The sequence below is a fragment of the Lepisosteus platostomus genome, chromosome 12, assembly GCF_059453375.1.
Source record: "Lepisosteus platostomus isolate fLepPlt1 chromosome 12, fLepPlt1.hap1, whole genome shotgun sequence".
NCBI classification, from domain to species: domain Eukaryota; kingdom Metazoa; phylum Chordata; class Actinopteri; order Semionotiformes; family Lepisosteidae; genus Lepisosteus; species Lepisosteus platostomus.
Window position 1 is genome coordinate 11,499,665 of NC_142622.1, and position 12,220 is coordinate 11,511,884.

The 12,220-nt window shown below is 37.9% G+C and overlaps 1 protein-coding gene across 3 annotated transcripts in view; it reads right to left on the reverse strand.

Moving 5' to 3' along the window:
- The window catches only part of col14a1a (collagen, type XIV, alpha 1a), a 105,525-nt gene that overhangs the window by 63,746 nt on the left and 29,559 nt on the right, over positions 1-12,220 (reverse strand). For all 3 annotated transcript variants that reach the window (XM_088600969.1, XM_088600971.1, XM_088600970.1), the window contains 13 exons: positions 11,710-11,865; positions 11,124-11,243; positions 10,506-10,670; positions 9,724-9,885; positions 9,068-9,225; positions 8,379-8,508; positions 7,843-7,988; positions 6,770-6,899; positions 5,693-5,832; positions 5,114-5,240; positions 4,624-4,763; positions 1,554-1,686; positions 319-369 (listed from right to left, as the gene is read on the reverse strand). In XM_088600969.1, the coding sequence (XP_088457095.1) occupies positions 319-369; positions 1,554-1,686; positions 4,624-4,763; positions 5,114-5,240; positions 5,693-5,832; positions 6,770-6,899; positions 7,843-7,988; positions 8,379-8,508; positions 9,068-9,225; positions 9,724-9,885; positions 10,506-10,670; positions 11,124-11,243; positions 11,710-11,865 (1,758 nt within the window). The remainder of the gene's footprint in view (positions 1-318; positions 370-1,553; positions 1,687-4,623; positions 4,764-5,113; positions 5,241-5,692; positions 5,833-6,769; positions 6,900-7,842; positions 7,989-8,378; positions 8,509-9,067; positions 9,226-9,723; positions 9,886-10,505; positions 10,671-11,123; positions 11,244-11,709; positions 11,866-12,220) is intronic.

Genomic DNA, 12,220 nt, shown 5'->3' on the forward strand with positions numbered 1-12,220 from the left:
TCTCAGAAGTATTTCTCAGTAGTCCTCAGTCCTCAGTCCTCAGTCCTCAGTCCTCTCATTGAATAAATTATCTTGATTGCTGCATATCCTGGCTCATTGACTCTAATTTTCACTGAGCCCATTTCAGCACCCTGTCGGACCCGGCGCAACAGTCATACCATCGACAAAAAATAAATTTATGGACCATTTAAAAACACAATATAAGAGAAAGACAGTTAAACTTTCCCTATAGTGGAAACAACTTTTTCTTTGTCATTTGACTGACATGCACCCTCAATCTTTGACAAAAAGACAAAAAGCTTTTCGGTTTTTCTTTACCTGTTGTGGTTGTTGTGGTTGTTGTGGTAGCGGTGGTGGTTGTCATTGTCACTAAGGAAAAAGGGAATCAAAGTTAGACATCAATATAAATATGAGACAACAATTATTATATTTTAATTCCCTTCAGTGAACATCCAATTGCTTTTTTTCTGTCTAGGTATCTTAGAATATCAAATAAAATACACTTATACTAAAGCAGTTAAATCTTCCATCCATTCATCCATTGTCTAACCACTTTATTCAATACAGGGTCGCAGGGGAGTCGGAGAATATACAGTACTGGCAAAAAATGAGCACAAGGCATGATACACCCTGAATGCAGGGCTGATAAATCAATAGAGGGCAAATTCTCATTTACAATATTGACCAGGAGAGTATCCATTTATACAGCAAGGGATTTAATGGAGCAATTTGAATAAAGTACTTTGTTTAAGGGAATAACAGCAACAGCAGCATCTCCCCTCTGATTTGAACCCACAACCTACAATGTACCAGTTAGATGTCCAGAGCCTTAACTAAGATCATAAAACAATTATGCCTGTACTGAGAGATTCAAAAGATAGGTTTCCTGACAACTCTGACAGCAAGCACAGCTTGCCTGTTAGCAGTGGTCTCCACTCCTAGACCTGACACCGGTCAGGCTTGCAATTGATTTCTGTTTCCAAAGAGACAGATGTCCTTTCCAGTGTGACACTGTCATGATAACGTGGAAGCACAGGTAACAGAAACAACTGCACTACCAACCTCTCTTCCTTACAGTGAGCCACAGTGTATCTCATGAGTTTGTCTCATAACTAGTGTGCTTGAGTCCCATAACAAAGAATCCAATGAATAGATGCCTTACAGCACAGATACCCTCATGTTGTCTAATTCTTACTTATGAACTGAGTCCGGTTTGAAAAGAAGTTCTGTCTTCTGTAAGAGGGACAGTAATGCTTGTAGTCACCATTAAAAAAACTAATATTCCATGTTTGAATTGTATGCAACATTTTTGTTTTAAAAGAATAGAAGACAATTGCAAAGAAGGAACAACTGAAACCTTTTTCATAGTTTGCAAAAACATTAAACTTAATTAAGTTACAATAATTCATTGCAAATATCCTTTTGCACCTCACTGAACCACAAAACAGCTTACACAGTATTTAAACATTCTTATGAGTTTTTATAATAGGAAGACAAGCAATTTAAGCTTTGGATTTGGGTATTACAGAAGAAAAGAAAAGATTATTTCTTACATGTTGTCTCCAGAGCAGCCACAGCATCACTTTCTGTTTCATCTCTGAAAACAGCAGACAGCGACACCTCATATTCAGTTGTTGGCAGCAAGTTGTTCAAGACGTAGGTATTCGAATATCCATTTAAAAGCATCTGTAACAGACAAGTATAAAAGTAATTAATTTATCATCTAATTGTAACACCACTGATGAACAGTTCAGCAGAAATGCTACAAAGCAGAACAGCAGTGGGGTTTTTAGGGTGTGACTCCTCATATTCAAACCTCATACTCTATCTAGGGGTGTTCCCCAAGGCCTGGCACTGAGACTGCTACGTTTCTCTCACACAACAACACACACTGCTTTACCTTATGCTCTCCCGAGACATCTTGCACCACTCTTGAAGCACAGAACAGCTTCCTGACAAATGACTTCACATGACATTCACATGTCAAAAATGTCTTCACACATATCTACAGTAGCTTCAACTAAGGCATTACTAGATGATCTTAGCTGCTTTGTTATTTTATCTAATTAACTAATTAAACACCCCCTTTTCTTCTTCTTCACTGACTTCTACTGACATATACCTTTCTACAGTACGTCCCTATAAATCTGTCCTTTCTGGTCTGCTGGGAACCCTGGTGTTACCCTCAATTCATCTCTCTCTTACTCTCAATACAGAACTTTCCAGGAAACTTGTCTACGTTTCCCATCTTGATTGCCTTAATCTGAAAATTAAATATTTCTCACATTAGGGTGGAAAAAAATACCAGAGATATCAACAGCAGTACACGAAGTGGTAGACATGGCTAAAGCTTGCTTTCTTAGTTTAAACAAAAGCCTACTAGAGGGGATGTATATATAGATTAAGTCTTAATAAACAAACAAGATAATCATGATTCTAATATACATAGACTTTGAAGTATATTTTGAAACTGTGCAGGTAGAGTTTCCGAACAAGAGACTATAATTAATTGATACAGAATACCATTAGAATGAGACAGCAGAGAATGGATGGCTACAGTTTAAAGCTGAAGCACACAATACAAATCAAAGGGTAGTCACTTAAAGGGTTTCATTAATCAGTTAAGATACATATATGGAAAAATAATAAACTTGAAAAAAATGTAAAACAAATAAGAGAATCCTGTTCAACAAAAGGCAGGTAAAAAAAAGGATATTAAAGAATATTGCAATGGAGGCTAAATTAAATAAAACAAGATTTTTCAAATTACAACAGCAAAGAAATGGTTAATTCCTTTGCTTTTACAAAAGAAGAAAAACAAAGGTCTATATTAAAAAAGATCATTAAAGATCACATTATCATATGAAGTAGAAATTGTAATATTTTGGGGTACTACTCACAAACATAGAAAACATGAGATGAAAAATAAATGAAATGACTGACATATTAAATGAATAGTTCCATTTAAATAAAATAGTTTTTACCAAGATAGGAAATTGCAACATACCTCAGGCTGAGGAAACAAAAGGTTCCTATTAAATAATATTAGAACAGAAGAAGTACTAGAGGCACATGATAAATATGTCTAAAGATTTGATGGTATTGTCTTGTTGCAGTAAATGGGGTCAGCCTAGTCTCAGCTGGGATTTGCTTGTTTGCATTTCCCATCTTGATTGCCTTATTCTGAAGGCCTGAGACAAAGGGTATTGTACTGCTGTATTTATGCAACTGTCCTTGGGTCATGAGATCCTTAAACATGGAGGAAAACACAGATGATTACAAGCTAATAATTAACTTGGGTAAAACTAATTCGGTGCTTAATTATTAAATCAGCCATATTAAAACACAAGTGTTCAAGAGCAACCGGAACATTCTTAGTGAGGCCATTACGGCAGTCTCCCTGAGGGAGGATTAAGGTCACAGGATAAATACAGAAAGGGGAGGAAAACAAAGCTAGGACTGGAAGAAGAACAGATATTATCATCATCCATCCATCATCCTTATCTTCATCAGAAAGCCATGAGAGGATGCCTCTTTCCAATCAAGATTTGAAATCAGATTCCATCCAGGTATTCTGAATGTTGAAAGAGTACTGGAGTCGAAACCTTACTACCTTATTTATTTAGAAATTCTAAAATTCCAAAATATTTGAACACTGTGGATTGTGGAATCCCTAGACCAAAAACCTCTCTTCTATATTTAGTGTTAGATCGGCTGTTTCAGAAAATGGTTCCCATTCATTTGTGAGAATCGGTTTAGAGAGAGAGAGAGACGTGAGTTCTGGTTAGGATCTGTTTTATGTATTTGGATGTGGGTGCTGTAAGTGTTGTGTGTATTAAGATTATAAAGGGAGAATTCTGTATATACTATATGTCTTTAAGGGGTAATTGTAGTGTATCTGTTGCATGTTAGTGTTAAGCATCATTAATCAATATTTCTTTATCTAAGTTTGGGCCTGATTTTTACTCTATTATCAAGCTCTTCCAGAGAACAAATAACATGTGTTACTGAATGATCAGTAAACCCTGACTATGTAGGGGGTGAGATTCCATCCACCCGTCTTCTATCCACTTCACCCTATTCAGGGTTGTGGAGGAGCTGAAGCCTATCCCAGAAACCAGCTGGCACAAGGCAGGATAGACCTTGGATGCAATGCCAGTAAATCTCGGTGCAGGCACATAGAAACAAACACAGGCACTTGCAAACTCACGCAGAGGGACGTTTGTCCCAGAAGCCAATTAACCCAACAGTATGTTTTTGACTGTGGGTGGAAACCCAAGTGAATATGGGGAGAACATACAAACCCCTCACAGATAACACCTCAGTTTTGAAATTGAATCCAGGGCCCCAACACTATGAGGCAGTAATGCTGACCACTGAGCCACCATGCTGCCTTCTAGCTTCAAATCTTTTTTGAAAACATATTAAGTACATTTTCGTGTAAAAGGCAAATTTATAATGTACCCCTCCTTAATAGGGTACACAATAACACATACTGTACTAGCAGTCAGGTATCGGTCCACATTCTGAAATTATTATCTGTGCTATTATTTGGACACAATAAAACAGATAATAAAATGTAAGAGAACAGATTAAAAAATGATATAAAAGATAATAACTGACCTCTTTTGTTTCCCCATCTGTCATAGAAGTCCAGGAAAGTCTATATAGGACAACATCGGACGCTGGATGCTGCCACCTCACTCTGAAACTGTTAGTGGATACTTCACTAGTTTCCAGATTGAGTGGGGTTGGTACAGGCTCTAAAAAAAGAGAATTATCTTAACTGCATTATACACAGAGGCAAAGAGACTGTATATGGTGAATGCACAAGAACATTTACAGTACAAAGCTGTGGATGAAATCTAGACATCTTCATGCAACCTGAGACAATTATTATTATTAAAATGTTTGGATAGTCCTGTCTGATGATTTTGGTGATACCAGTTCTCATAAGCACAATTTCTTTCCTGATGATTTGGCACACATACGGCGAGAAAAAAAAGCATCAAAATCAAGCCGCTGGACTTGAATTATATGATGTACAGTAGATGAAGCCAGGCCTGACTGGTTTAACTTACAGTATGCATCAAAACAACAAAATCAAACTTACTGGTGGTGAAACTTCCCGTCAGCGGCTCCGATTGTCCCTCGTCATAGATGGCAAAAATGGCGACTGTATATTCTGTAAGGGACGTCAAGTTCCTCAGTACATGCGATGTAACTTCACCAACTTCGACCTAATTCAAAGAAAGGAAACATCAGTGCTCTATTATAATACTGTACATTATTGATGTTCAGCTGAAAAACTTTGCTCCAGTTATTTCTACTGTCGTCTACCATTAATTTCAAAACGGAGCAGATAGTCATTGTTAAAATGACATTTTAAATTGAAAGTATTTTTAAAATGTGCATAACACCATAAAAAACGTCATTTTTATATCACATAATTCAATTGTGCAGTAAACTGGTTTCTTAGTTATTAAAAGAATGTCATATTTCTCACTCAGAGGTTCGTGCTTTAAAGGTTAAAAGACCCAAGCAAAACTGTATGTTAAAATAGTTTATCGTCACCAGTCCAAGATAGAGAATTTTGCATTGCTTTACATAATACTGATTTCTTTTAATTTGGTCTCTCAAAGATTTTGTTCTCCCAAAGATTTTTGAAGGTGTATTTATTTTGCAGACGTACCTCGTTTGTTTGCACTCCATCAGTTTTAACATACATGATGCGATACCCCCGTGCTTTCTTAGAGGCAGCATCCCATTTGAGCCTGGCAGAGCTGTGATCTACATTGGAGAACTCCAGGTTCCTTGGTGGAATCAGTGGTACTGTAAATGGGGCACTTTCGTTAAAACAAGGGAGACTTTTATGTACAATTATAGCTTTTTGCAAAATGGGCTGTAATCTTGGCTATAAAAAGAAATCAGATTAAGTTCTGTTCATTTCTGCTTTGCATATATGGATGCATAGTTCATTCAAGTTAACAAATTTCAACTGAACTCCTGAGAAACTAAACAAACAGTTCACTGAACTACACTTAAGTACACAAAAGTGAGGAAAAAACAGAAGCTGATCGTGCTGTTAGTCTGTATCAGGCCACTTTTCCTCCACACCCAGCCCACTCCCACCACAAACACCAGGATCTAAAAAATCACAGGAATAAAAGTATGAATTCAAGTACAGAATATCAAAAAAGTACATTTCACGATACTTGGAAGTTCTTTGTTGAATGAAGGTAACCTATATTCTCAAGTTTTACACAGTATTTTAAGTTTGTATATATTTTTTATTTTTTTGTAATGAAGTTCTTTTAATTACAAATGCATAAATGTGGTGTAGCTACCTCTTTTGGAAGGATTTCTATTCTGGAAGGTATTATAACAGTAAATTGTAACTGTAATGATAAAGCTTATAACAAATAATAAATGCAAGAAAAGCCTGCTGCTTCCTTTGCAGAACTGAAGATATCATTTTCAGTTATCCATTATCCATTATCAGAAAGGAAGTGTTGCCACAATATAATTCCACAAGCACAGGGCCAAGAGCAAAAAGCACACCGAAGAGTACGCAAGAACGCAATTTAAAGAAAGCCAATTCCTATAACCCAGCACATAATACGCCTCTGGAAGACAGGAGCAAACCACACCACCCCATTGAAACCCCACAAAGACATGGGAGAGCAGGCAGACTCCACAAGGAAGGGCCCCTCAGGCAGGAATCAAACCCCAGAGTCAATCTGCAAAGTAACTGTTACGAAACACTCACATGTCGTTTCTTGATTTGTCACAGGATCGCTGGCTTCTTCACCAAACATTGCATACACTGTCACAGTGTATTCCGTTTCAGGAGTCAGCCCCTCCAGTTCTATATCATTAACAGATTCTGCAACTTTCACCTGTTCAGACACATAAATTCTACTAACATCTGACAGTAACGGGGCATACATACAACAGTTAATAAAAAACAATATCAGTGTTCATAACTGCTAAGATTGACTGTAATCAATATCAAAACACAGATTTATCATGTCAGTTTCAGTTTAGTTGAGTATAATTGAGGCAATGTCTGCAATCTGCTACATTTCTAAGTCTCAAACTCTCTGTGTCAGCAATTCCATTTTCAGTGTAAAATGCAGGAGCAGACATCTCAAAGAGATTGAAAGGAGTGCAGTGCTGACAACTTGGAAAAAACAGAATCACTGATTTTTTAGCCATGTCTTTCACTTGAATTGTTCAGTTTTCCACAAGTGTTATAAAAAGAGCCTGAATCTTTGAGGTATGGTAACAAGCACTGGACGAATTGTTCACCACTTCAACTAGCATGCCGGTCATAAATATTAGGGGATGGTTGCTGTGGTATATACGAGCAGCACAGCTTTGGGTTTGAAGCTGCTAAAGTGACTGTGACAAAAGTAAGACCTGTCATGGGAAAAACTAGAAAAACTAAACCATTATCTCATGAGCATGTTGCAATCTTCCAACAAATTCTAATTCTCCTAACAAAGTAGATATTATATATGTCATAATATTCCAAATAATATTTTAATAATAATAAACTACAGCTACTTGTACACAACATGAGTATTCTGTATCCAGTTCCAGGAGTTTCTGGATTCCGGTCATGTAATAAACCACGAGGCCAGTAATAACAGCCCATAAACTCTGTCGGCTCTCCTTGAGCCAAGTCCTGCTGCTTAAACAACACCAAGAGAACGCAAGGCTTTTAAGAACCTTTAACAAAGTGTCCCAGCACATAAGGAATGAGAGATCCAGTGACTCCAACAAGCAAGGATTGCTCATGGCAACTGTGCTACAAAAAGAGCAACCTGACCTCCTTACCTCCTTTTCATCTGCCACATCCGCCTCTGTCAGTGGGGCGTACAGGATCATGTAACCAGAGGCCCCCTCCACACCTCTCCACCTGGCCCTCATGGTGCTGTGAGTGACATCGTACAGCTGCAGGTCATTCACCATGGGCAGGGCCACTGAAAAACAAGACGATCGTTTTCACTTTCTTAGACGACTTAAAAAGGTTAACATTCCCCTGCCACAATACTGGGACGACCGTCTGCTTTGCTGGGTTTGCATGGAATAAAGCAACCAAAATGGTTTCAAGAATGTCAGTACCTGAACCATCAATAGATACCTACCTGTATGTTTCGGATCAGGTTAATGCAAAATGATTGTCTCTTCCAAGTAATAAACTGCTATATTGATTTTCTACTAAAGCATTTGTAAGATGCAGCATTTAGAAGGGAGATGGCCACAAGAAAATAGGTTATACAAAGCTATAACCTTCATTTTCTTCAAATGTACCTATCCTGCTGTGGAGCAAAAAAATAATACTGATTGCTGTTAATTTCTCCGACACTCACATGTTGTCTCACTGCCCCTGAGTCCTTCACTGGCAGCACTGGTGTACACTGCAAACACAGCAATCTGGTATTCTGTCAAGGAGTTCAGGTACTGCAACACTACCGTATTCTCACTCCCATCAACCACTGCCTGGAAAACAAGCACAGCACAGGCTCATTGGGTGCTAATCCATACGCTGAAAAAGCAGAAACACTCAAACTTTCAGGGATATTCACACCCATCAACAAACACAGGAGACAATTTGCATAAGAGTGTGAGCTACTAAAATGGCAACAAAACTATATCTTTGGCAATGGCTTCTCGTGTTTTTTCATTTATGATGTGCAATAATTTGATAATCTTTATGATGTAACATAAAGATAATCTTTATGATTTATGATGTGCAATAATCTGTGAACTGATGCCTCTATTAAAACACTCGCATGCCATATTCATCTTGTAAAGGCTGCTATTGTGTTTGTCCATTCAAGGACCACTGCGGGACCAATATGTGAATACGCCCTCCCAGCTGCACTGATTAACATTAAGAGAGACAAAGAAATGAGCAATAGTTAGTCAAGAGCACACTTCCACCTTTAACACCTTTCAGAAGCTCATTTCTAGGAAGCACGCTGGAGGAGACAGATGTGATCGATGACATGAGGCTCCACGCTGGCTGGCTCATTACATATCAAGTCATTAGTTTCACCTCTTCTGGCTGTCCTCCCTGGGTGGGGTAGTACACAACTCTGTACTTCTCCACTTTCCCAGGCGCATGGGTCCAGGTCACTCGGAAACTCCTGGCCGTCACTTCAGATGTCACCAGATTCTGGGGGGCTCCCAGCGACGCCTGGCCACCAGACACCCCTGAAATTCCATTTCAACACCACTTGGAACGGCTGTTTTCTTTTAAAATACTATCAGAAATGCTGAAAGACTTTACTTATTGCAAAGCTCAATCAGATGAACTAGGCAAAAGAAAGAAAATAAACTTGAACTTGCTATTGATATACCTACCATACTCCTCCTTACAGAACTTTCCACGCTAAGAGATATATAAAAGTTTATCAATTGTACATTTATTTTAGACGTTGTTTTTCTGTTATCAATGCTTGTTTTTCTGGATCTCTAAATATTTTGTTTTTAATGTGCAGAGCCATGTGACGGTTGTTCTTCATGAAAAGAGAAAATAAAGTGTGATTAACTGCTTGACTGAGGTCATATATTCTCTGAGTCAGTTATTATATCCTTGCTAGCCTAAAGCATCAATATAATATAATGTACTGTTCCCTTCCGTTCTTAAAAATAAAAAGGAAGTTATTTGAATTGCACCAATCTCCTTTCAAAGTGTTTCTTGTCGTATACCTTTAATTTCCTTGTCCTGTTCTTCGACACGGTCACAGACTGTTTTGGTCAGGCTTTCCACGATGGAGCTCATGATGTTGAAGTCGGCAACATTGTAGACGTGGGTTTCATCAGGGTCGGAGGCAATGGCCTTCAGCTCATTCTCATCTGCGTTCTTTACGCCTTTAAATTAAACACCGCCCATCACATGGTTGTCTTTTGTTATAACGCTACAAGAAGGTAGCGTTATAACGCTCAGGTTTTCTACTTAGAACGAAGGGTTAGAATGAAAACCCCTCAGAAAACACAAAGAAAATCAATACACTGTGTCCCCTTAGTCCTACTGTACATTGGCGTGTTAAGTTGTGTACTGTACTTAAAATTAAATACATATATACTGTATCTATCTATATATCTGGGGGCAGCACAGCATAGTGGGTAAAAACTGGACTCATAATTGATAGGCTGTGAGTTGAAGTCCGCACTGCAGATACTGCGGCTGTATCCTTGAGTGAGGTTCTATACCCCAGTAGCTCCACTCCAACCAGCTGTATACTGTAAGTGGGGGATCCGCACTCCAGTGGGGTATAGGGGCTACCCCTGTGATGTATAGGCATCCCATTTAGGGGAGCACACTTACATGCACTCTAGCCTGCTTAACACTACAGAAACCAGGATGAGCTCTGGCCACGATACATCCACAAATAATTAACACAGGTACTGCAGTAGATAGTTTCTGGTAAAGTGCTTTAAAATATAAAAAGTCCATGTATTTCAAGAAAGAATGAGGTCTCTATCCTTACCAATGGCAAAAAGTTCAATCCCAGCATCTCTAAGGCTTCGGGCTGGTGGAATAACATCATCCTGAGACTTGCCATCAGTGATGAGGATACCGATTTTAGGAACTCCAGGCCTAGATCCAGACTCAGGCTTGAAGCTGTTCTCCAAAATGTATGTCAGCGCAAGACCTAAAATGTTTTTTTGTGCTTTAGTTTTCAATGGAAAAGAGTGATTTACACATATACTGTAGAAGAATTTTAATAAGGGAAAGATAATGTATCCTAAAAAACAGATTTAAAATGCTAATCAAATTACAATTTCATTTTAAAATACTTGTTATTACAGTTAATATGGTTACTATCATAAAAAGGCAAAGAACTGTACAGGTGTAAACTTCACATACTAATGTGCAATTAGACACTTCATAGATCATTATGTCTCTAAAATTACAGAGATCACTCAATTGCAGCATGAAAATATTTCTCCTAAAATATAATGCTGAGCATAACTTCAATCTCAGTGATAGATTAACACTTAAGATAGATTTTTAAAAACCCAACACACAAAAGATAAAATAAAAAAACATCATAAAATGTAACTTTTTAAAAAGGAAAAAAGTGACAGTGTAATAATTTTGTGACCTGTTAGGGTGTTTCCTCCTTTGTATGGAAGATTCTTCACTGCATCAATCACAGCATCTTTTGTGTTGTACGCATTGAGGTGCCACTCAATTCTTGGATCACCGCTGTACTGAGCAAGACCTTACCAGAAGTCAAACAAAACAAAAAAAAGTACTCCACCGTTTTCCATTAAAATAAAGAAAAGAATTGCTTTGTTATAATGTTTAAGAGCCAAGAAGTATAAATATCCCTATACATTAGGTCATGTTGCAGGCTTAAATATGCTCATGCTGGAAAGATAGAAATGTTTATCATTTTTATTCGTGTTGTTGCAGAACATATACTGTAGCAGTAAGTAAAATTTAATTAGAATAAGTAGCTGAGACTAGATGTCTATCATTCAGAAAATGTATTGCCTTTAGTTTTCTATCTTTTAGACTCGTCTACTTTTGCCAATGTAAATCTACAAATTTTCCTCACTTGAGCCTTGAATACGGTAACTGCACGAATACCATGGTTGTGAACTACGAACAGCTGCTGCCTTCCAATGTCTCAAGTCTCAGAATCTGTAACACACACAAATAAAGGACCTCTCAGTGTGACTCACCTATTCGGGTTTTGTCAGAGCCCACACTGAAGGCGCTCACCAGGTTTTCCAAGAACATGCGAACCAGTCGGAAGTTTATCCTGCCGATACTCCACGAGCCATCCACAAGTATGACAATGTCTGCAATAGCTGGAGTCTTGCAAACGAACTGAGAGTCTGCAAACAACAAACAGAGCAAACTGTGAATACTTCAATCTAAGAAAAGCTATTTTTTTAATTGTGTTTTTGTTTGCTGCATTTTAGCTGTTGAAAAAAATACTTCTTACTGATGATCTCTGTATTTTTCTATGGTTTCTCAGTGTAGTCTGACAGCAGAGAATTGATTGGCTAGTTGTCTAAGACATTGAGGGATAGCCAAGTGAAATATTAATTTAACAATTTTGTTAAAAATCTTTCCAAATCAAAGATTCTCATGGACAAAACGTGGTGTTATGGACAAAGTATCATCATAAACTTTTAACCACGAAGCAGCGTGTTTTAATTATTCAGCACATTTGCACTGGTGTGCTTA